The sequence below is a fragment of the Lepeophtheirus salmonis genome, chromosome 9, assembly GCF_016086655.4.
Source record: "Lepeophtheirus salmonis chromosome 9, UVic_Lsal_1.4, whole genome shotgun sequence".
Taxonomy (NCBI): domain Eukaryota; kingdom Metazoa; phylum Arthropoda; class Copepoda; order Siphonostomatoida; family Caligidae; genus Lepeophtheirus; species Lepeophtheirus salmonis.
In genome coordinates this window covers 15,182,921-15,208,769 of record NC_052139.2, presented here as the reverse complement: position 1 = coordinate 15,208,769, position 25,849 = coordinate 15,182,921, and the positions used below count along the sequence as shown (strand labels likewise).

Sequence of the window (25,849 nt, the reverse complement as noted above, 5' to 3'; positions counted from 1 at the left end):
TACTCCGTTGCATCATTTTCTTGAAAAGTAAATTTTTACTGTGAACTGAGATTTTTCAAGTTTCATTATGTTATCAGACATAACTATCTTTTGAAATCATATTGAGTTTTGCCACGATACCAGCACCGTGTATCTACAGAACAGTTAAACAGTTCTTATATATAGTAAATTACAGAATGTCACAATTAACAACTAGCGCTACCAAATTAGAGGAAATGTACTCATTTTAGAGACTGTTCAGTTGACTGTTCATTTGTGACGTAAGTGAAATGTTCACTATTTTTATTTTCTTTCCTTCTTTTTTTTTAACCATCTAATGGATATTTTTTATAATAACATGGAAAATAGTTATGACATGAAAGAGAGAATTAAATTCGTGCATTGAATGTCTTAAGAAATTCAAATAATTTTATTTATCTATTATTATTCTAGTTACATAAAACAAATAGATTTACCAAAAAAAAAAATCTTGTTTATTCCATAAGACATACATTACACGATTGTTCAATTATATTCCTTTTTTCATTTTAAAGAATAAAAACAATCTTGTAATGAATTTCTTAAGGAACTTAAAGAATTGCATTTATTAATTATTTTCTTAACTCGATTATCTCTTTCATTTAATAACTATTCTACTAATAAAAGTATGGAAAAAATAACCCTTAGTAAAAAAAAGTTAGGAGGGGAAAAAGTGCAGGTTCTATGAATATAATATTTATTGTTAAATTATATAAATGGTTTAACATCTCCAATCTCTACTTTTCATTATTCATTTAGGTCAATCATCGGAAAGTGATCTGAGTTCAATTAGCAAAATAGTATTTGACTCCAACCCTCAATTTACAAAAGTTGAAATACATCCTATTCCATCCGGCATCAGTCCAAGTGAAGAAGAAGAAGACTGTGATATTCAACCTCCAAATTTTCCGCCCATGTTTAATAACTTTTTCAAAGACGATGCCTCTAGTAGGTCAAAAATATTAAATAGTCCTTCACTAACAAACTCCCTATCGACCTTTTCATCGCCGACATCAATCCGACGAAGAATTGCAGGATCATCGCTTTCAATAACATCTGAGATAGAATCAATCCTTATTCCTGAAAAGGAACTCATTATGGGGGATAAAATGCAAAGTATAGTGGACTCCTTGCAAAAAAGAGCTCAGTACATCAAGGAGAGTTTAAAAAGAGCTCCAAATCAATGTGAAAGCCTATCTTCACTATCTTCATTAGGAAATTCAAACTCTAGTTGTGATCGATTCAATTCTAAAAACCTTGTCTACGAAGACTTTAATTCCTCACGCTATGCTTCAAAATCAACCATTCATCTATTGGGGAATGAAGGAACAGAAGGAATCATCAAATATATAAAAACTAAATTGAGCAACTTTGTTGATCCTCGAGGTTACATGAATATATACTGGCTTTCTTTACAAGCATTAATATTTTTGTATAACGCATGGGTAATCCCATTACGAGCTGTCTTTCCTGTACAAGTGGGGGCTGCAGTTTGGTGGTGGATCTTCTTCGACTATCTAGGGGATTTCATTCATTTTTTAGATTTAGTGTTCTACAAGAGACGAGTCTTATATATGGAAAACGGATTTTGGGTGAAGAATAAAAAACGAATCACGGCTCATTATGTTCGAAAGGGTAGCTTCAAATATGACTTACTTGCTTTACTTCCCACGGATCTCTTTTATTTTTGGTTCGGAACCAATTTTGTTATTCTTAGACTTCCAAGACTTTTCAAGGCATATGCATACTGGGAATTTATTGAGCGGTTAGACTCAGTGCTTGCTAAGCCATATTTCTTACGAATATTCAAAACACTCAACTACATGCTCTACCTAATACACTTAAATGCATGCGCCTACTATTTATTTTCGGATTATCAGGGAATTGGATCAAAGGACAATGCCTTCATTTACAACGGAGAGGGAAATGCCTACATTCGGTGCTTTTATTTTGCAACTAAAACTGCGACATCTATAGGTTACAAATTATACTCTTAATAATAGAAATTATTACCCATAGCAGTGATTCTCAAACTTTTTACATTGTGCACCACTTGAGAAAATATCAAAACAATCCTTGGCATAATTTTGGATAATCTTTTTTTTACAAAAGATAATTTTTGAAAATGTATGTATAATTTTAAAACAAAATTTTAGTCTGGGGTGTTGTATTCCCCCTCTACTTAATCATCTGCATACCACAGTTTGAGAGCCACTAATCTTTACATGCTAAACTATTAAATAAACCTACCAATAGCATTGCTTATATCGTGTACAGACATCCACCCAACAAAAAGATTGGGCAATCCAATGGGGCATAAGTAAACTAAAATATATATATTCTCTGCAAGTTGGAATGATAGTGTGTAGTTTTGGGGCGCAACATTAATAAATAAAGAAGGTATTTTTAAAAAAATCCAAAATTTAAATTATTTGAAAAAAAAAATTAAGATACAATTTAATAATTAAACAAAATAGAAAAAAAGGCCAGAAATCGTCTGGTAGTTATCCAAATAAGGGGATCATACCAACTTCTAATTATCTCTTATGTACTACCAGACTAACATTTTCAATTTATTTCTTCAGAATTTTTAAAATGGATTATATACATATATATTATTTAATAATATTAAAATAGTGTAGTATAATATTACTCAGTAATATTATAACAAAAAAACGTATCTATTTGTGTTCACATATTTGTGAACACATTTGTGTTCCTATATGATTCCTATAAACGACAAGCTATATAAGAAATTGTATTCCTGTCATTTTGGAAAGGGACCATAAGTTATGACTTTGTTTATTGATCAAAAAGACTATAACATGAAATAGCCACGACGTATCTAGTGAGACTAGGGTATTGATAGCTGACAACAAAATACACAATGTATTTTTGACCGACTAATTTAATAGCTGGATACTCAATAGGCAAAGAGAAGGAGAGAGTCAACCGTCAGCTGATATTTATGTTATATCTATGTAATAAAACAGAACCAAGTAGTAGTAGTAGTATTTATGTAGTACTCAACAGCTGAAAGACAAGTCGCTCCTTTTCTCCTTTTTATTCAATAGGCTGAGCCAACCGGTTAGCGAGATATGTCTCTTTTTAAAATCGTTACCACTAAGCTTTAATCACTGATTTTGATGGTCATACTTATGATTGAAGTATGATTTTGGTCACAAATTATATGTTTTTGGGGGTGAGGAGCTTGAATTTGATGTTTTTTTTTTTTTTTTGAAGTGTAAGTTTAACTGCACACCTGGCATTTTTAAATATTTTTTTCACATATTTCAACAAATTACATTTGTTGAAATATAATGGAAATACCCTTATGGAATTCTTCAGTTTTTATATAAGTATAGGATGATCCCACACAGTATTTGGAGGGATTGATGTATAAATAACAAGTATTGCATCGGTCTAGTCCTTTCTGATCTCACTCCCTTGGGACTGAGACTGTTCCTTAAGACCGTGGGTCTTTAGGAATGTCAGTACTAGAACTGATTAAAAAAATGGTGAATAAAATTAAGTGACATCATCAAGGGCAGTACTTTATAAGTAGTTCAGGACGGAACTGGACCAGATCGAGTATTCAATTCTAAATCAAGACCGACATAACATTACAAATAACTGTATTTTCCATTGTTTTGGTCATCTAACTTTCGGGTTTTAAAAAAAAATCCTTGTTCTTTGGGCAATGTAAACACTCCGTGTTTTTATAGTTATGATATATTAACGTAAATAATATTATTTTCTACTAGGTAAAAATAAGAAACCCAAGACTGTTCCAGAGATTTTGTTTATGACAGCTTCATGGCTCATGGGTGTTTTCATATTTGCTATCCTAATTGGTGACATACGTGATATAGTTGGAACTGCTAGAAGAAACGTTGTATCCTATCAGCGTAAACTTGACGACATCTCTGCCTTTATGAATGATAATAAAGTATCTCGTAGGATGCAAGGAAAAGTAAAAACGTGGATGAACTACACGTGGAATACTCACAAAACTTTTGATGAAAATCTAATTTTAGAATTTCTGCCTCTAAAAATACGAACAGACGTTGCTATGCGTGTTCATTACAAGACATTAAGTAAAGTTAAGCTTTTCCGAAATTGTGACTTGGGGCTTTTGAAAGATCTTGTGGTTCTTTTAAGACCCGTGACGTACCTGAACGGAGAATATGTCTGTCGCAAAGGAGATAAAGGTACAGAGATGTTCATTATTCAATCAGGACAAGTACATGTAATGAACAAGGACAAAGTCCTTGTTGTCTTGAAAAGAGGATCCGTTTTTGGGGAGATTGCACTTTTGGGTATTATGGATACAATGAATCGACGTACTGCGGATGTCATATCCATTGGGTTCTCAACTTTATTCGTTCTTAAAAAAATTGATTTGGAGAAAGTATTGGAAGACTATCCGGATGCACAGAGAATTTTGAATGCTCGAGCAAAGAAATTAATTCGTGAGAACGAACTGAGGAGAGGTTCATACAAAATCCGAAGAGCCTCAATATTTGATCGCAAGAAAGATCCTGCCCTTTTATCAGCTGTGATGAGACTTCGAGGGAAAAAGTTACCTCGGTGTCATGATGCTCCTGTTAGTCGTTCGAATTCCCTCAAGCAATTACACTCTCATCTATCTTTCAAAAAACATCGGAGATCAAAAAGTGCAGATGAAAGACTTTTAAAAGAGTTTAAACTGAGACATTGCTCCTATTTCTCTGATGGTTCAACTCCCTATTCACTTCTCAGTCGCCAAAATTCAGAAGATGAACAAGTTTTCTTTCAATAATGATGAGATGTCTATGTCTGAGTTTCTCTTATATATAAAATGCAAAAAAAAAAAGACCAAAAAAATTATGATTTCCTTATTATGATCATTAATCTCATGTATGAATTACTCATTTTTTATCATTATTTTTGTAAAAAAGTATGTCAGTTTGTAGACTTTTTTTATTCAAATAAATAAAATAATTGGTGAGGAATTATTAGGAAGCCTCAAATTTGGTCACGTAATTTTCATCATTTATTTTTTACTTTAAAAGAGGCCATGATATTAGCATTTTTTGTTGGCAAAATGTCCTCTAAGCTCTTACTTTCTAACGGAAACCTCTCTGTAAGTACCTTTATGACATTTTTGTTTTTTGTTGTAAAAGTATCCAATGTTTATAGCGGAAATGGTATTGTAAAATAGTACTAGGTATGGTGGGCTCAAATGGGTGTAATTCTAGTTTTCTGATCATAACTCCTCATTTTCAAAAGCTAAATGAAAATCCCTTTAAACACTTAAGTGAAGTCCATACTATGGGCTAGGGGTATTCTCTCTGTTCCATCTTTTTTCAAAAAATTACGGGATGTGATTGGGCCTTGTTTTGGTCTTGAGAATTAACCTTTAGAACAACTTTTCAAAATTTGGCGAGGATTGAATAATATCTTGTGTTGGCACATTTGCATTAAATATATTGGATTTTTTATTGATGTATTACATAAACAATACAGCTATTGACACCACAGATCTAAATAATTTCTATGTTCTTTCAATATAGGTTTTAATCACATAGAGTTACATACAATCATTTATTATACGATTGATTTTTTCACTTGTTTGGTAAACGACCATGACAATTATCGATAACAAATAATATGTTTTGAAAGCTTTTCTCGTTTTTGGATATGAGTACATAGTCATTGCAAAGCCTAACTCCCTTCTGTGTGGTATCATTTACAACAGATAGGTTTTTATATTTTAGGACAGTATCACCTTTAATATATTACAGAAGTAGAAGTTACAGATTTGGCAGTTATCGACCAAGTAATATACAAAGAAATGTACATATAGTTTTGTTTTTTTGTAATTGTACAGGGGAAAAACTGGTCTTTGGAGATATGAATTTATTTGAACTGATAGTACATAGTATCATTTTAATTAATTTGAGTATCGTATTTTTGCCATGCCCCCACCATTGTGAAAAGGTCTAGGTTATGATTTTTTTGAGGTGATTCGCCAAGATAAATGAGTGTGAGCTGACTAAATTCTTTATAGTTCCCTCTTGAATAGTCAAACTTCAAAGCTTGCTTACAGAGTGAAATGATCACATACTTTTTTCTTATTGTAGGTATTAAATAATAAGCCATTATTTCGTGCTTTAATATTTCAATTATTTTTAAATCTTCCAAATAAAGGGACTCAACGACTTTTTGATAATTCAATATTTAAAGCATCCCAAGAATATGTAAGCAATTTATTTCCAACATGATATCTACAAGAAAGCCAGAATAAGTTTCAGGTAAATTGAAATCTGTTGAAGTTGAAGAATAAAACTGGCGGCACATTTGCTCATTTTATAATCTCATATTATGTTTAAATAAAAGAGCTTCACAAATTTTGTCTTTTGGTTCAAAAGTAAAAGTTATTTTCTTCATATCTTCTAAAAACAATATTTATTTATTTGTCAGACTGTTCCACATATTTTCCTCGACATTGCTGTGGAGGATTGGCATGGTTTCATTAGTTATTAATGGAAACACAAAACGCTTTTGTTAGTTGATCTTCCAACAATAGGAATTTTAATAGATTTTTTTTTGTAGTCGATGTCATGGGAGAATACATTTTTCTTGTAATGTTTTTTAAGTGATTGTTGGTATTTTTGCTTGATCATAGAAACGGTAAATCTGATTTGTAACACATTGATTGCTTCATATTTCCTTTTTATATTCACTGAAAGGAAGTTATCTGCTAAAAGGCGTTTAAAGTTTCATCACTTAAGATAAAACACTATAGTAATAAAAATTATGGGTTAGTATTTCGCATTTCTATAGTAGATCAACGATGCACATAATTTTTTTATTATTGAAAAAAATATTATAAAGAGAAAATACACAACAAAGTTTTTTTTGTTTTTTTTGCATAATAACAATGATCGGGAATAAGATTCTGCCAAAACTAGATATGAACCTATTTTTATGAAATTCCGGAATTAGTCTCAATAAATCAATCCTCAGGCCTATGTTAATGACCAGCAAGATCTAAAAAGGTCGAAGCAGAGCAAAGAACACCCTACTATGGGCTATCAAGTTGTATTTGTATCTTTTTTTTAAATACCCTATATTAAAGTTCCTCAAACTCGAAGAAAAAAAATAGATATAAATTTGATATCGGCTCATAAAATACATTAAATCGTACAGTTTTAGGAGTTTTATGGATTTTTTCCTATTAAAATTAAATGACCCAAAAAATAACTCTTTCTAACGGGGAGTCGAACGGTGATAATACTCATATAAGAAAAGGAAATTAATTAATTTATATATAAATCGACAATGTTTGTTTTTTTTATTTCAATGGACTTCCTCAAAAAAGGCTAAGCTTAAACAAAATTAAGGTAAAAGGCCCCCAAACTTTTTAGCCCATAGAGCACTTCTCAATTAATTGTTTTTCGGTACCACCTATTGAATTTTCTTAAAATTATTAAATTGAAAAATTTTGAACAGCTTACACAGTTATTCTTACTTTGATGGTGTTTTTAAATTAGACCATTGTAATAAAAAATAAAGTTTATTGAAAGAACACAAAACCCAAATGGCTCTGATAACAATTTGTGAACATTTGGCTTCAAATTAATCAGGTTGATTTATTTTTTTTATAACTAGATTGGCAAAAGCGATATCCATGGAGTATGGAGATGAAAAAACTATCAATAATATACTTGTTAAAGCCCATGAAGTAGGATAAGTTGGGCTAACTGAAAGGAGTGATGTGGAGGGGATGTATCGTTAACGTACCATAAAATTATCGTCTCCTCGTTTCAATTCGTCTTATCAATATATAAAAAAGGTTATTCGCTCAAATTTAGTCTCTTCAAAAGAATTTTTTTAAAAAAGCTTTTTAAATTTTCTAGAATAAAATATTCAACACCACACATAGACACCCCTTCCCCCAAAAAAATGCCTGCGGGCGCCCTTAGTAAGTGACAGGGATTTATTTTGTAAAGGCAAAACTGCCGATAGCTCTTTCCTGAACTGGATCTTAAGTTCTTCGTTACAGGGTATTCCAATCAGTTCTTCTTATTGCATGACATCTGTGTTCTCAATTTCATTCTATGGGCTTATCATTGATGGGGGTAAGTCCACTATCAAAACATCACCAAACCTGTTTTTAAAATCTACATGAAATATTTATTTTAATGTTGAACGTAAAACGGCATCATTCTGAACATTTGAGAAACTTGAAAAATTCAAGCCTTCCCATTTTCTGCTTCATCATATCAATTTTACCAAGAAAGGTGGCCCGAAGCACATCAAAGATAAAATAGGCATTTTGTTAAACGTTATAAAGAGTTATGGATAAATATACGGAATATTAATTTTTTATTAAAATTATGAACGCAAAGTTAGCGTTTTTTGTAATTGCGTGACATGCCTAAATATGTAGACCCCTGAATTTTTATTTTGCTAACTTAGACCACTCTAGGAACCAGAGCATTAAATTAAGATAATTTATAACATTTTTTATAAAGTTTTGATTAGTTCAAATTGGTGTAGCTGACCTTCTACTTTGATTAAAGTTTTCATAATTTTATTTCTTTCAAAATTAACATATTTGAAAAGTTCGACCAATTTCTTGGGACAATCCTCTAAATCCAAAATTTCACCTTTTTGACCTCACTTTGCCAAATGTATCTAACTTTATCTGGATGTGTTGTTGCTATAATTGTATGTGAATTGGAGATTTAGATTTGATGAAAAGAAGTTGGCAAGGAAGGTTTTAATTATTAATCATAATTTTCTTAGTGTGGAGAAAGATATTTACTTTTACTTTAACATATAAATATTCATTTGTTTACATTTATTATTCATTTAATGTTTGTTAGGTATTCATTAAGTATACTCTATAAATCAAACATTCCCATAAATTAAATACAGGAGCTGAGTTTTTTTAGATGTCTTTGACTTTTTATTTGCCTCATACTGAAAGTAAGTTGAGTAAAAAATGTCGACCCTTCTTATAAGTTTGCATTATTTGAAGTGAATCATAAACAAAAGTAAAAGAATAAAATATTGTGATTTAAAAATACTTTTGATACTTCGTCAAAATTATAAATCAAAGAGACAAAACACGCTTGTTAGCTTGATTAGATTTCCCTGACTACTTAACCCCTCTTCCACTGCAAGATGTCCCTTTTTAATATACCACAAATGCATAGATCCAGATGGCTTTTTTTTCTCAAGACTTAATAAAAATCATATGAAAAAGTACCATGTAGGTATTATAAATATTTTAGAATATTTGCGTACAGCTTTATAATGTTTACTCCCACGTACAAAATATGATGTGCCTTTGTTAACTTTTTTACTGTTTGTCCCGCGAAAAAAAATGGTTAAAAAGTTGTCACTTTGGATCTTGCATCCCAAAGAGTTATGTAAAATCGACAGTACGTCGCTATATATTATATTTAAAAGAGGACATTCCCACAAGAAATGATTATTAGTCTCCATTATGCAGCAAAAAGGGATTCTCCACATTTGCCTTTATAAAATTTACTTCCAACTTCCAGGGTACCGGATAATTTATGATAAGTAAACCATTTTTCTGCTCAAGTTAGAAGTTTACTACTAAAAGCTCCGATAACTTCATGTATGTTTCTTTTGATTTTCCTTTGTTTCAACTACTCAATAAAAAAGGTTCAGTGAAGGGGATTGAGTACTTTTTTTTAACAATGAGACTCAAATCAATTTGAAGGGGACAATTGCTAGTTGGACATCAATTTTCTTGAAAAATAAAGAATAACAGTTACTGTAATGCTATTTTGTTTACAAAAGTTGGGTATATAATTGATATATACATTCCCTTACGACATTTCCCATTCTAAGGATAGATCATAACACCTTTTGAGCCTTTGCAGAATCCCTCTAGACTTGAAAAATAAGGTGAGAAGAGAAGTTTAGGATTTGAAACTTTGATTTAGGTTGATGCATCAAATAAAAAGTATTACAGAAGACAAGTATCCTTGGTGCAACCCTAAGAATAGTATAGTATCCAAAGACATTTCTATAATGGCTATATATTTGTGAGATAGAGTATCAAAAGCTTTAGCAAAAGCAAATGGCATTACCAATACATTATTATCAAATTCTAATAGGGGCTGTATGGTAAAAGCCGTACTATCCATTATTTGTCTTAACGAAACCATATTGGATAGTAGGCACTACATTTTTAAAGACTTAAAACTAAAACTTTTAAGAAGTGCCAATTTGGACAAAAATGCCATTATTGTCAGATTGTTGTATTTCCATCACCCTGTATGACTTCAAAGATTATTTTAAGAAACTTTTGAATAGAAGACGGAAGGATACAGGCCTAGAAATTTTGTCTAACAAGGAGAAAGTATGCATATAATTTCCAGCTTGGCTAACAGCGTTGAAAAAACATATGATGCAATAATTGACTTAAGAACTTTAGTTGCTCTAGGATGGAAATTTTACGTAAGCGCAGTTGAATTCCTACTTACTTTAAGCTTTACATCAAGTTCTATTGCTTTTATAGTAGGACTTTTTGATATTATGGACATGAATTTGGAACTTAAAAATTCAAGATCATCATTATTCCGACTATATATTCCTATAATGCCAATGTAAGTGTCCGAAAATTTGCATTATGCCTTTATAAGGTTTCCGTCTTTGTATCGAAATTCTACACTTGAGGATATTATTATTATTTTTTTTGATAAAGATAGTGAGACCTCTTTTCGGTTTCACTAAGTCACTATTAGATGATGAAAAAGATTAATAACAATCTAATAAAACAAAATTATTTTCTAAGTTACATCGAGTATCACACAATACAAGTATACCAGGGATATCTAGGAAATTCAATAGTCGGGACAGATTAAATTTCCGTTTAAGACTTTGTGGAGAATTTACATTTAAAAAGAATATCGAAACTATGTTTTTTTAATTGTTTCTGAGGTTGAACCACTTCATTTTGCATCTGGTGAGTTTCTGACAGAGTTCTTTTCGGGTTAGATCCAGCCCTTCATCTTGTTGATAAAATATTTTTCATGGAGATATCTAAAGGAGATTTTCTGGATTATCTCATTTTTAAAGGGATATTAGGGTTTTTATTTGTCTGCAATGTCCCTTATAATGTATGAAACCAAAAATATAGTACTTTGAATGTGCAAATTAATTATAAGAATTATACATTATGGTAAGGAAAAATCTAAATATTTAACTTTTAAGTAGGAATCAGTAATCAGTTTATACGGTCTACTCCAATCATGGGACTGTTCCTATCAGTCTTTTGGACCGGTCCTTAAGACTGTCGGTCTTTCGGACTGTCAGTACTAGAACTGATATAAACAAGAGGAAATCCAGGACCGAACTTTCTAAGTTTTTAGGGCGTAACTGGACTGGACCGAGAGTGAATTCGACGGGACTGTAGTCTTCAGTCATAAATATGGACTGACACAACACTAATTATATCTAAGGTTGATAATTTTGGTAAGAGTACAAAAGCGTGCGAGGAGAAGGGAAGAAATACTTATGTCATCATTAATTAAATAATATAAATCTTCTTCTATCAAGAACGTTATCATTCCCGCCTTTATTATTCAATATTAATATAATATTAGATGCTGATAGTCGATAGAAAACTGAATAAAATGCCTAAAACAACGTTGCCTTCTGTCGGGATTTCTGAAAATGGAGGCCCAGGAATTTGGAAAATACTTACTGGATGAGAAACAGATGGCTTGTCGGTATAAATGTGCCTTTAGTCCACTCTCTAGAATTACACGCCACTCATTATCCTCATCTCATATCAAGAGTATGGATAATCATCTATAAAATCAAGTTATCGATGAATACATCAAGTCAGACTTTCACTTTGATCTCACAAAAATACTTATTGCATGTAATATAACCTTATCCATTACTCATCATCCTACGTTCAAAAAATTTATGGAGAAATACACGGGTAAATTCTTCTCTTCCCGAGGTACCATCATTAATTAATGGAGGATGTTGGTAGGGATGTCATTTATAGAAATACTCCCATTGTAAATTGTGAAGTTGAGATAATTTTCACCATGTTCAGAGTCACACCAAATTACGAAATGGAACTCTGAATTTTGTACTATCTAAAAGTAAGTATTCATTTTTTTAAATCTAATCATAAAATATGAATCTATTTTAGCCCAAATTATTTTAAGAATAATAATTAAGAATTATGTTACACAACTCATTAAATGGTAAAAACAACTGCTTAAATGGTCACAACAACGGGAATAGCATTGGATGGTTCGCAACTAGTTTGTCTGACACTAGTTCCTTCACTTAAAGACCTGGGTATGATCATAAGGTTTTCCAATATTACATAGTCAATAAATATTACTTTTTTATCGCTTAAGGATTAGCTATGGTTGATAAGCTCCAAGAAATGGTGTTCAGAAAACTCATAAAAGGCAAACACAACTGCTTAAATGGTCACAACAACGGGGGTAGTTACATTGGGTGTAGCATTATAATTAACAATTGCGCGTATCCTTCATGATAATAGTATGCTGTTATACAAGCATAAATAACGGGGGGGTCATTTTTGATGCCCTTAATAAGGAGTAAGATCGCCGGACATTACTACATGATTAGCTTTTGCACTAAATCATTACGATGGATATAATTCTAACATTTTTTTTATTAGTATATTTGTTGTCTAATTTTATGATTTTGACATTTACTTTATTATTAATAATCATTTAGATCTCATCGATAGAGATATATCTATCCTGTGCACAATTGTATATAGCAACTTCCACAATAGGAAAAAAAGGGTGATGATCTTTTTGATTAAACTCCACGCCTGGCTTGTGTTTAGCAACTTAAAGTAATGACATATTTAACTGAATTCATGTCAGAACAAGAAAATATTTTTTGGATCAATCTATTATTTCAATATTCTGTATATATAATTTATTGTTATTATTAGTTATATGATTACAATTGTTTAATTTTGTATATTTAACATAAAGGCATGACGGTTTATTTTGTAGTATGTAGATTATATTTAATTTAAGCTTTCTTTTTAAACTTGGAACTTCAAATATATTTCGAAATACTCTACTTTGTAGCTTCATTAGTTCTTATTTTGAGAATATGGTTCATAATGAATTACAATTTCATGGAGTGTGACGTTTTCAAATCTACTGTAATGGATAAAAAACGTCTAATTATACGTAGTATATGTTCATTAAACATTTTGCTAATAAATACTTTCGTTATACCCTCAAAAATCATAATAAAGCAGGCAGCTGATAATCACATCAGTATTTTAAACAATTATACCATAAGTCTTTCTCTCCCCCCTTCTCCTTGCACGCTTTTTTCTCTACAGAATTATCAACTTTACAGTTATATCTTACAACTACTTTTTTTTAAATCCATACTAGCATGTTCATAGTTAAAACATCACCAAATCTGTTTTTAAAATCTGCAAAGAGGAAATTTAAATGTTGGACGTAGACCACAACGTAATCATCTTAGACGTTTGTCGATGACAATTTATCCCTTTCCATTTTCTGCTTTATCAAATCAAATAGAACATCACAAATAAATAGGGCATATAAATCATTCTAATAAATGTTTTTAATATATTTATGCAGAATTATGAACTCAAAATTTACATTGTATGTAATTTCGTTACCTGCTTAAATATGTAGATCCTCATTTAGGTACTGAAAACCTTTGAAATTTTTATGTTAGTAACATAGAATCCTGACAGTTTTATATCAACCCCTAGGAATCAATATAGACCACTTTTGGAACCAATCATCTAGACGTATTGTTGCACATTTTGCTTTACATTTCTAGTTTTTGAGTTATTTATCCGAAAGTTTCACAGGATCACAAAATAAGGTCTTGTCTCTGCTATGAATGTGTGTAAGTTTTCAATATGCGTAATTCCGGCAAAGAAAACTGAATTATTTTGAAGTATTTTTTTATAATTGGAAAAAAACTTGAATAGATTATATTTTATATGATAAGTAGTAACTTACTCGTTAAATTATAAGTACGACTTATAAGAATATAAATTATCTTATGATATAAGAGTACATAAAGGAGCGATTAAAAAACAACCATACTTGTACGGATATTGAGAAGGAATTAATCAAGATTATGCTGTAGAAAATCAATTATTATATAAGTCGATCAATATCATTATTCATCCTCATGTATAAATTCAGATGAGGAGATTTGTTATTGTACTAATAAAATTATTACATCGAGGCACCGTACGACATGGATAAAATCTATACTTATGTTTTGTTATATTAATTGCAAATGTCTGAGTGTGTGTGTTTGTTTGTGTGTCCGGAAATCGCGGGCAACCCAATGAATGGATTTTGCTGAAATTTTGGATGTAGGTTCTTTAGCCTAAGAGGTGGTTTTGGTAGGGTGACCAGACGTCCTCTTTTCCCCATAAATGTCCTGTTTTCACCTCAGCTGTGATGCTTCAGAAGCTGACATGCAAAGCAGGCACCTACGTACCAGTGGCAAATAAAAGTGGCAGCAATTTGGAAACTGACGTACACTCTGCAAAACACAAAACTGCAGCAAAAGGAGAGTAGAACTTGGAGCTTGTAAAGTAATGCGACAGACTTTGTATGAGTAAAACCAACACTTATGTTAAGGCTGTAGAGGGTACCCTCGCTTTTCAAACAATAAAGCATCACAACAGCTACATATCAATGGACTGCATGACTTGTTTGCTAAGAAAGATTTTCCCAGATTCGCTGACAGCTCAAAAAATCTCAAGTGCTTGCACCAAGACAGAAGCTATTGTTAATGCCGTGATAGTCCCACCTTCTGTCGAAGTTACTCTGAAAGCAATTAAAGAAATCCAGTACTTTGGCGTGTCTACTGAAGGCAGAAATTCTGGAGCTGAGAAATATTCCACCTGTTCATTCAATATTTTGATTGAAAGAATAATGGTCTACAAAGTAAATTAATTGAAATTAAAATCGCCCCAAAATTAATCAGCTGACACCATTACAGAATAAATCCGAGAAACACAAGAAAAGAAAGGGATATTTACGAGATATATTTCATTTACAGGAGACAACTGTAATACCAACTTTGCTACCCATTACACATTTTCAAAAATTATGTTCTTCATGGAGCAGACATACTGGATGATGACATTGAGAACCTCATATTAAAAATGTATCAATATTTTTTAACTTTAATGTGCCCACAGATAACCAGAAGGAGTACTTTGAGTTTACTGATGTGGAGTACAAAACTCTCTTCTCTCACAGCAAGACACAGTAGCTTTCAGGTATTGAGAGATTGTTGCAAATGTATCCAGCCTTGAAAGCATTCTTGTTGTCTCAAGAAAAAACTATCCATGATGATCATAAGGTTTTTTGAAGATGAGTTTATCGAGATTTACCTATGGTAAATGCATTCTCTCATGTGCATATTTCGGACGCACATTCAGGAGATGGAGAGGAAGAACAATTCAGTTGTGAAGTTAAAAAAATATTTGACAAGGTTCACACTATGCTTCACGAAGAGAAGACAAACAACTTCATACCTCTTAAAGTCAAGGGCAATCTGATATAAAAGCAAAAGAATAGATTTGGTCAAGGATGTAACAATTTCAGTGCTAAAGTGCAGGGCCTGTAAACAGTACAGCGGGTGTCTTGGTTACTTAGAGAGATGGATGGCGCCCATTGAAGAGTTCTCCACGTTCATTTGAATGGGTATGAGTGAGATAACGGACTGGAATTTTTTTGAGGGGTGTATCAGATACCTAGCCGAAAAGGGGGTGACAATTGATGTGGCAAAGTGCTTCGATCAGGTCGCCAATCTTGAGATTCATTGGAAGAATTAACAAAGATGAAGAATTCATTGAACTTGAAGCACACCCGAGGTGAACCAAATTCTTGTATAAATCCAAAAATGTAGATTTTTATTCAAAGCTGCTCAAAATTGCACAGTTTTTCCTTATTCTTTTTTCTGTTTTTTTTTACATACCTGCTACCAATGAAAAAGACGAGCAATTTTTTTCATTGATCCAAGCCCACTGGCCCAAAGAGAGGAATCGGTTGTCTATAGACTCTCTGAAAAGGGTTTTGTACATCCAATAAAATTTCAAAAACATGACCTGCAAGGACTTTAATAACTATTCCATAGGTAATTGCCATGCCCTTGGTAAGATTGAAATATGGGTAACAACATGAGGAGGACTGAAAAGCTTCCTAATTTTCTTATTTTAATATGTAAATAAATAATTTATAATGTTTTATTCGCTATCATTATTTACATATTTAAATGCCACAAAAAACAGTTGCTTTACATCTGAACTTTGTAATTTTGTCAAAGTTCAATAGAGGGATGTTCATATAGAGTCCTTTGTATCCTTTCATTTGTGACATTTTTATGCATTCACATAATCATGGTGAGGCATGCTATACCTCCCATCCCCTTTCAGGCGAAATACCCTCTTTTCAAACTCAAATTTGGTCATTCTAGTTTTTGTGAACTAAAAAAATGGCCTTAAAAGCCATGGCAGCCTTAAAAAAACATTTTTCTAAGAATTTGACATACAAACAACTACTTCTATAAAACAAAAATAAAGGCTCTAAATTATTAGAACGATTCAACTTGATGGGTTTTTTTTGTAAACTTTATAATTCCCTTAAAAACTTTTTTATACTTTACAAAGACCATAGCGATAAAATATGTAATCATACATAATACAACATACAGCAAGAATCATTCTTTAAAAAAAGTTTTTTTTATAGAAAACAGAAGAGTTCATAACTAATTTTAATTTCTCAATGTCCCAGGCATACCTACTCTAGTGGTTTTTTTTTATATTTGGAAATAAAAGAAGCTTCTAATTACGATCTCAATTTTTTTAATAATATAAAGATTAGAAGGAGTTAATTATTAATAAATTTTTAATATATGACACATAATTACAAGCAAAGTTCAGAAAAAAATACAAGGGTCAAAAATGAGCCCGCTACATGTAACTGAAAGTAAAATACTTTTTGGTAAACGAAAGGTGCAAAAACAATTTTCAACAAAAATACAAGAAAGGTTCCGTAACATTATCGCAACTTTGTTATAACATATATTTTTAGGGATATGTATCGATTCCAAAATTTGGCCGTCCCGTCCTAAATTTTAAAGATGGGTGCTAATCCAGGGAGTATACAAATTGCATTATGGTTAATAAGACTTAAAAACCATTCTATAGAACAATCTTTAACAAACGGGCCCATCATATCAGGGATGTCCTCAAAAATCAATCTTCCATAATTTTATAAAGCCAAATTTAGACTTTTTTTGGACTGAATAAAGAATAATGGCAAAATATTAACGTGTTATAAACATACTACTAGTTTTATTAAAATAACTCAAATGATAAACTGTAATATTTAACTAAAATATTAATCAATATGATACCTTGTAGAGGACGTTTTAGAATTTTGAACTTTTTCAAAGCACTATGACAGGAGTGAGATGAGACTCGGCGGAATAGGACCAATTTTAAGTCCCATATTAAGGTCCAATGCTATCCTTATATTTGTATAATATAATATAATAACTGTATATTAAATAAATGTTATAATAGAAATGTCATCTGTAATTTAACATTACTGGACGTTTTTCGTGTATGCTTCGTTTTCAACTGACATTTAATATTATAAATTAATTATTTTATACTTTTCTACATATTCAACACAAAAATAACTTGTACACGTTTCTATTTTGTTATGTAGGTATATAATGGACGCTTAAAAAACGACTTCAACAAATCTTTACATATTTATAAGAAAAAATGAATAATAGTTGATTAAGATGTAAGACTAAAATTATATGTATATTAGTGTATAAATTTCACATTTATAATTTTTGCATGTTTGAATGTCTTTCCTTGAGATCCACGTTTAATAGTCCAAGATATTAAATATATTTAGTTAGTTCGTTACGACCGTATGGTCAAGTCTCTCATCTTACAGAAATAAAAAATTTTCTTAAGTATCCAACTTAATTTTATAAATTTATTGAATTACAACAAATTCAAAGTTAATTAACACTTCATTTAAAAATTACTAATTACACATTTATAGGTCTGTTTTTAGAGTGCTAACGTCACAAGTTAATAGCAAACAGTCAAACATGATTTTTTTTATTTTGTAAACTTCACAACTAAAAGAAAGGGTAAAAAAATGTTTAAAACGGTTAATTTTAAGACAAATCACATGAATTTTTGGTTTTTCTAATTTGATTACTCTTTTTTTTCAATACTTCGGTGTCTGTACATTAGATAATTGCCAGATTTAGATGTAATTCGTTATGCATTAGATATGTTAGTGTTGATTGAAAAAGAAAAAATAAAAAGGTAATAAAATTCCAGTAGATTTGAAGTTATAGCTACAAATTGAGTTGGTCTATTGAAAAACTCCTCTGGTGAATTCTACCCTTTAAAGCTCATTGATTTTGTTTTAAGTCTAAAGTTACCTTGGAAATATTCCTTAACAACTCTATTACGGATCAACAAAAGGAAATTTGTAACAATACTGAGATATAAATGATTAAATTGTATGACTGTATTTATTTTTTTATCTATAAATATTTACTGCATGTATGTACATAATTGTTATAGCCTCGAATTGGGATCCACAACGTTGGCATGAGATCCTGCGGAACGAGTTATATCCATTCCTCCTATAGATTTGGGTTGTGACTCCTTGTGAGAACAAAGATCAACAATGGATCGGAATGATCGAGGCTCATAGACTGCAAGATTGACGATAACTTTCCGATTAAGCCCAATATTCAATCTGGAGAGAGTTTCTCTCATATTCCAGGCATTGTAATTTAACTCTGCAGATGATCCCTCAATCCTGGAGTCGGATAGTTCTTTAAAATTTTTTGTACGAAGACGTCCTGACTTGGTGACATATTGCATTGCTTTGAGGAGACCTCGAATCGCAATCGAAAAGCAGTTCCGTCGTCGACCATAGTAATGGGAAGTTAACATCAAGACCTTCCTTCTTCGCCAGTAAGTGTCTTTTCCAAAGTCCAAGCGTTTACCAAAAAAGGGATCCGTATGGTCTTTAAATCTCATAAATCTACCCAAAAGCGGTCGAGTGAAAAACATTTTCGGTAACACTTATTACTTAACGTTTATATTCAATAATATTGGTATTCCGTATTTAAAAAATAAAATAATCAACAATAATAAGAAATATTAAATGTGCTATTCTCAAAAGGATTATGACGTCAAGTCGAACAATGATTACTTCTTAATATATATAAAAAAGAAAAAATTAAAACGGAAAAAGAGACAAACAGCTGACGGCTGAAATAAAAAGTAAACAAAAAATGAGTATTATCAATAATTTCAAAGCAAGAGAGAATAAAAAATCCCACGAAACCTCCTACATGCACATTACTTCATCGGGGAAAGGAGGAAGAAATAAAATAATTTAGCACTTTTTTTCGAAAACAGTTCTTGTGAAAAACTAGAGTCATCAATTTAATTACTTATAGGACAATAAGGATGATTTGGATGGATCTTTTTCACGGAACATCTAAATATATGGATCTGAGTGTTATGTATTTCATACTTCCTTTCTTGTTCTTATTTTCTTGTATGTTCTTTAGTGTATTAAAGTACTGTGTTTTACGTAATATAAATAGTCTTGTATTGTGTTAATAAAACAGAGTATGGTTTTGTATTATAAAGAATACATATGATCTTATAAACAGTGTAGTCTTATTCCTCAACGCCATTTCTTCTTCTCATTTGTCTCTCGGTCATCCTGGATCTCTCCTACTATAAATAAGTTTGTGTCTCTCCCTCGTCAAGACGCAACACTGAGTCAACTCCTATGTATTTATGACATTGAGATATCTATCATGTTCAGGGATCTCATCTCTTTAGAAAAGGTTCTTGCGCCTTACTCGATGGATGTCCTCTCATTAATGGAAGTATCAGTCATTGTAAAGATGTCCTTTAACGTCTAAATATTTTACATCATCATCCATTGGTTCAATTACACATCCGTCCCTCTATATCTTGTATGGAAAAAAGTATGCAATACTTCTATAATAACTTAAGATATGTTTAATCAAGAATAGGCATACTGGAATTAAGTGTATAGAGAGGAACAAAGAGACTTATCATCGTTCAACTGCATCTCTACCATTGACACTCCTTCCAAAGTCTACTTTATTTCGTCTCCTAATATTCTTAGAAAACTCTTTAATTGATTTGAGTCCTTAAATGTTATTGATGTAGATAACAAACAACTCATATCTATGACACCGAGTCCATTTATAAGACTGAATTATTTCTGTAATTCTAGACACTTCATCCTCGCTTCCGATTCCATTATTACTTGTGTGCCTCTTCTGTCATTGGAAAAAAAAGTAGAATAAGATCCTGGACCATGAATTTAATGTGGTCCTCTTTTCTAGATATCTTTATCAGCAAAGCCGGAAATCCTATTCAGCTCTCCCATTACCTACAATCTACATAGATGCATAAATAGTTTTTGCGTTATAAATATGTTAATAAATTATCGCTTGTCGGTGATCTTTTAACTTCAGAAGAGTTATTTTGGAAAATATGAATTTCGTTTAACATATTTTCAAAGTTAGTGAGTCGGAAGTCATTTTTTAAATTACCAAATCACTTGTCATATATATATATAGGATCTCCACATCAATTTTCAATTAATAATTTACGGATCACACTAAATGCTTCCGATGTTACAAAACTGTATATAAGAAAGATTATTTCAGTATTCATTGACACTAAATAATAGATTATGTTCCTTGAGTATTGTAAAGCGTATTAATATGATATTAATAATTAAAATTATTTTCAATTGTAAATAATGGTACAATGCAAATATGTATTTATCTATGTGCTTCATTGATTTAAGATTATATTTTTATTTTGATGATATTTGATTATTTTACTACGATTTACACTTACTCCAATTAAATGCTTCTAAATATGTTGGTGTAAAGTAAAAACGTAAGATTTTTGTTGACTACACTAATTAGTCAAAGGTTAATTAATAAGTGTCTTTGTTTCGTTTTAGAATACCGTTATAGTTACAAGGCATCGAATTCTAAGAAAATTCAGTAAAGTGCTTACTTTTCCTAGTCGTCTACGTTTTGTTATTCAATATTTTCATAAATTATAAATTATCTTCAACAAAAAAATCGAAAAGAATATATTCACTAATTATAACATATTAAAACTAATAACAGAATTCAAAAAGATAACTTAAATATAAGAAAAAAAGAGTTATAAAGGATTCTAAAATTGGATAGGGGGGATTATAGGGATAATTTATTAGAGACCTTCATAAAAATTGGCTTGTCTAATTGTATTGTATAATATTATTATTCATATTGAATATATTCAATACAATCTGATCTTATTTATAATAATAAACGGTAATATACATATCAATGAAGTAAAATAGAATAGAAATGCCCCATCTCCTCTCGCTTCCTTGAAGGTAAGTATTCATTGCTATAAAATAGCATAAACATGTTATTTATTCACGTAACCTCAATTAAAGATATAGAATATTACATAAATACCTCATGTGGATGATTATAATTATGTATTTTTGTTTTAAAATAACTTCAGATAGTAAAAATTATTTTTTAAGTTAAAATACATATAATAAATAATATATTTTATCCTCTCAACGACTCGATTCATCATTATACTCATCTTGTACTCAATGAAAAACAGTCACACATATCCAGGCTAATAGAAATACATGGTCAGGCCAATGTTAATAGAAATACAAGGTTATACCATAACGCATGTACGATCGATGTTTGACTTCCACCACGGTTTTAATATTGACGTTATTGTAGATGAGTGGTTGCGTGTTTTATCAAAATCTGTTTTTCATATCCAGCAGTCGGTACGATACATTAAATTGAAAATTATAGCAATAGTAACGTCAAAGACTATGAGTGGTTACGTGTTCTGTCAAAATCTTCCTGTCTTGCCTAGCAATCGGTACAATACATCAGATTGAAAATTATAGCAAGCCCGATTACATGATGGTCTAACCTTGCATTTCTATTAACCTTGGGATACTCTAAATGAGATTGCTAAATTATGTCTGGGGCGCCAAAGCTTTTTTTGTTTGAAATGTGCATGGGCATCATCTAAAAAACAAACGAAAGGAAAGTTCAAAATACTAATAGCCCACTAGAAATAACAATATATCATTTCCACAACAGTAGAATACCTATGTTCGTTGTGATTCGTATCGATATCTTCTTAATCCCATATGTAAATATAGATGAATTAAGTTATGATTAATTATTCAAATCTATTATATGTATATAACTTATCAGTTATGACCAACTCTAAGTAGTACAGAGTCATTGTAATAAAATTGCATATTTGTTACACGTCAACCCAAAAGGAAGCTAGATAATTCTTCTCAAAATTGAACCTGCAATACATTTTTCAACAAATTATAGTTCATTTCAACGAACAAATGATTCTGATTAATCCTTTGGATGCACTGCAAATTTTACTTACAGTAGTCAAAATTCACCGCCACATTTTTAGAATCAGGAAATTAATGAAATATATTTCTAAGATAATATTGGGGCAAATTAAGTCAAATGGAAAAAAAAAAAGGTTTTAAACTCCAGTTAACACTCTTGGGTATATCAATTCATCCCAGAAATTTGAATTAATTGCCTATATTTGACCATAATATATTCTGGAAATATTGCCTGTCATTACATAAGTATAAAACTTTTGAATATACAATTATATGATCCGTATATTTTTCAAAAAAAAAATTTTTTTTAATCTAAACCCCCGACATGTTGGAAACATTGAAAAATTACTTAATAGAATTGCTATTGACCTTGATTACTGCTGGTGACGTTAAACATATTATATACTAAATGTGAAGTACTTTAAATCCATACGAATAATGCTGTGTGTGTGTTTGTTTTTTATTTTTGGCTATAAAGTACTTTTCAAACCATATAGAGCGTGAGAATGTTTTTCATTGAGTACAAGAGAAATTAAATTATTACTGCGTTAAAGGGACATAAATAATAATTTATATGAATATCAATATCAGGTGCGGAGGCTTTAAGTCTCTCCCCAATTTCAAAAATTGCTCTTCAATTTGCATAGTCATATTTCTAGGATACTTATCCCGTGGACAACTATACCCCTTCCGAAATTACTATGACCTATTGGAACGGAACGCTAAAATCTCAGTTTTAGCGTTCATCGTTAAAAAACAAATCCGTTCTGTTCAACGTTCCGTCCATTGAACGCAGTTCCATTTTGCGTTCCGTTCACAAGCCTGAATACTGAAAACAGATATAGTTCTTCAAAGATATTATAGTACAGCAAATAACCTTTATAAATTTTATAATTTTATGTCATTAAAACACCTACAGTCAGCATAAAGCTCTTAACGATGAACACAAATGTTCAGCTCTTCTATTATTTAGTGACTAATAATTGAGGGATTTGTCATCACTATATTAAATTGATGTTAAATTATAACTATAGTTTGATTTCAATATGGTTATTAATATATTTCCTCATTATTATTTGGATATTTTGTTAAATAATTTCGTCATTCATTGATGTATACTTTACTTTGGTTATATTTTTAACTTTAAAAATATATTCGGATTTCATAATATGTGATATTGCATTATATTAATCAAAAAATATTTACTAAATTTGGTTTAAATTGTGCATTATTTTCTTAAAGAAGTTTATTCAAACATGTTTACACCTTGTCCATGATTTTGATGGATTTTGGTAATCTTTTTGTATTACAACCTCAGAGACTTCTTCAACCACCAATTCATTAAAGTAAAGTTGGATTTGTTTCTTGTAAGCTCTTCTTCTATTCTATCCTTATTTGATTGAATGGAGGTTTTCGACTATTCTTTTTCTTCTTATAATCGAAATAAGTTAGAACTACATCATGTGCCAATAGCCACCGTCCTTCTAAAGGTCAATGACAAAACATTTTATCTTCAAAGTGAGGGTGAAAAAGGTATTTTCGTTATTCAATTAATATTGAATGTAACATGAATCATCCATGCATTTCAAAGTCTTGAATGATTTGTTAGAGTGTAATTGTGACGCCTAGCAAGATTAATTCACAACTTATTCGAATTTTATCTTTCGAAGAGAAGAATTTGAAATTATTGTGAGCTTCAGACTTACTTATGCAATCAAACTTAACTTTCTACCTGCATGACAAATAAATGAAATAGATCTATTTCTTTGAGTGGATGAAAAAAAAAAAAGAAATTTTGTATATTAATTTTTTGTCGAATTTTAAAAGAAATTAAAATAGTGCAATTTTCATTTTAAACCAATCAGAATAAGGCATAAGAAAAAAATCCTGATTAACAATATACCTTATTGTCTCTTTTCTGGAGTCAGTATTTCAAAATAAAACATTTTTTTCTTTAAGAGAAAATGATGTACATTTTAAATCAGTATCGATACTAAGAAAATAGTCCGTATTAATGCAGATACAAGATTATTCAATACTTTAACATCCCTAACATCTGTACAAAAAGCTTGTTTGATAATAAACTGCTTGTTCAATTTTTATGCCATAAGATGTGGAGGAGTATTTTGATTAAATGAACAAAAGCTTTGAAAATAAAAAAAAAAATAATAACAACTTGCTTAGTTACGAACATGTGTCAATACCATGTTTAATGCAAAAATGCATATACATTCCAAATAAGTCATGATGTTCTACGTAACCGATAAAGAACTCGTATGTAACAGGACAAAGAACAGCTTCCACTAAAAATATTAAAGGTTGTATTTACTCACAAAAAAGCTACAACTTAATGTTTAATCAGATGGAAGGACTGGAGGGACTCTCTAGCATTTTAAGCAAACTAATCGATACTCAGGCCATCAATATGTCGTATTACTTTAAAAAGGCCAGAAATGAAATTAATGAATTCAAATTAAAAATCACAAGTAAAAAAATAATCGTCATCAAAGAAATGTATTTTAGAAAAAAAGTATTTCAAGGAAATATCTTTTATAAAACGTTATCATTTTAAAGAGCTTTAAAATTGAAAAAAATCCTAGTCCAAATTATTAATTAATATCGAGTTGTCCATTGAAGTCTGAACACTTTCAATTTTAAGATTTAACAAAATATAACTTATTAATTAACAATATAATAGCAAAAAAAAAAGAGAATATTATAAATCCTTAATGTAGCCGCCCTTAGCAGCAATGATATCTTCTAGGTGGCGGCAGAAGATTTGGCACCCCCTGCCAATGTAGTCCTCTGTCATGGTGTTCCAGTGATGGCTGACAGTGGCTTTGAGGGCCTCGGTATTTGGATGATGGACACTACAATCCCTCATCTCGATGTGCCCCAAAATGTGTAGTCGGGGGGGGGGAGGCAAAAGTGTCTAAAAATAACTCAAAAAGACACATTTAAAAGTCTTGCAATGGAGGTTTCTTTCATTGCTCGTGTCAAAAGTGGCCACTCTTAGATCACAAGGTTCTCTCCACCCACTTCTTCGAAAGCTCTTTCTTCTTTTCCAACGTTTTGGATTTGCTGATGGTGTATATCCTGGAGACGCCACACTGCTTTGTAGTGTGTGAATGGAAATACGTAAATCACGTTAAGTATCATTTCCTGGACTTGTACGAAGGCTATAGAGCTCATGTTTGTTTTGTTTTGCAACTAATTACTTATGCTTTAATGTATCGGAATATAAATTAATT

At 30.9% G+C, this 25,849-nt stretch overlaps 2 protein-coding genes and 1 long non-coding RNA gene across 4 annotated transcripts in view; 2 read left to right on the top strand and 1 right to left on the bottom strand.

Annotated features, from left to right (window-relative positions):
* The window catches only part of LOC121124540 (cyclic nucleotide-gated channel beta-3), a 56,357-nt gene extending 51,314 nt beyond the window's left edge, over positions 1-5,043 (top strand). For both annotated transcript variants that reach the window (XM_040719703.2, XM_040719704.2), the window contains exons 3-4: positions 778-1,995; positions 3,783-5,043. In XM_040719703.2, the coding sequence (XP_040575637.1) occupies positions 778-1,995; positions 3,783-4,819 (2,255 nt within the window). In that variant the 3' untranslated portion in view covers positions 4,820-5,043. The remainder of the gene's footprint in view (positions 1-777; positions 1,996-3,782) is intronic.
* A 7,174-nt stretch (positions 5,044-12,217) lies between these two features.
* Positions 12,218-13,140, top strand: LOC139906316 (uncharacterized). Its single transcript, XR_011781755.1, has 2 exons — positions 12,218-12,369; positions 12,432-13,140. It is a non-coding gene; the product is annotated as an uncharacterized lncRNA (long non-coding RNA).
* A 5,482-nt stretch (positions 13,141-18,622) lies between these two features.
* On the bottom strand, positions 18,623-19,346 carry LOC121124228 (mitochondrial ribosomal protein L20). The gene has a single exon (XM_040719380.2). The coding sequence runs from the start codon at positions 19,196-19,198 to the stop codon at positions 18,695-18,697; it is 504 nt and encodes a 167-aa protein (XP_040575314.1). The 5' UTR covers positions 19,199-19,346; the 3' UTR covers positions 18,623-18,694.
* Positions 19,347-25,849: the final 6,503 nt, after the last annotated feature.

Excerpts from the sequence above, each read along its gene's own strand:
- LOC121124228 (XM_040719380.2), bottom strand. The coding sequence starts at position 19,198 with ATGTTTTTCACTCGACCGCTTTTGGGTAGATTTATGAGATTTAAAGAC.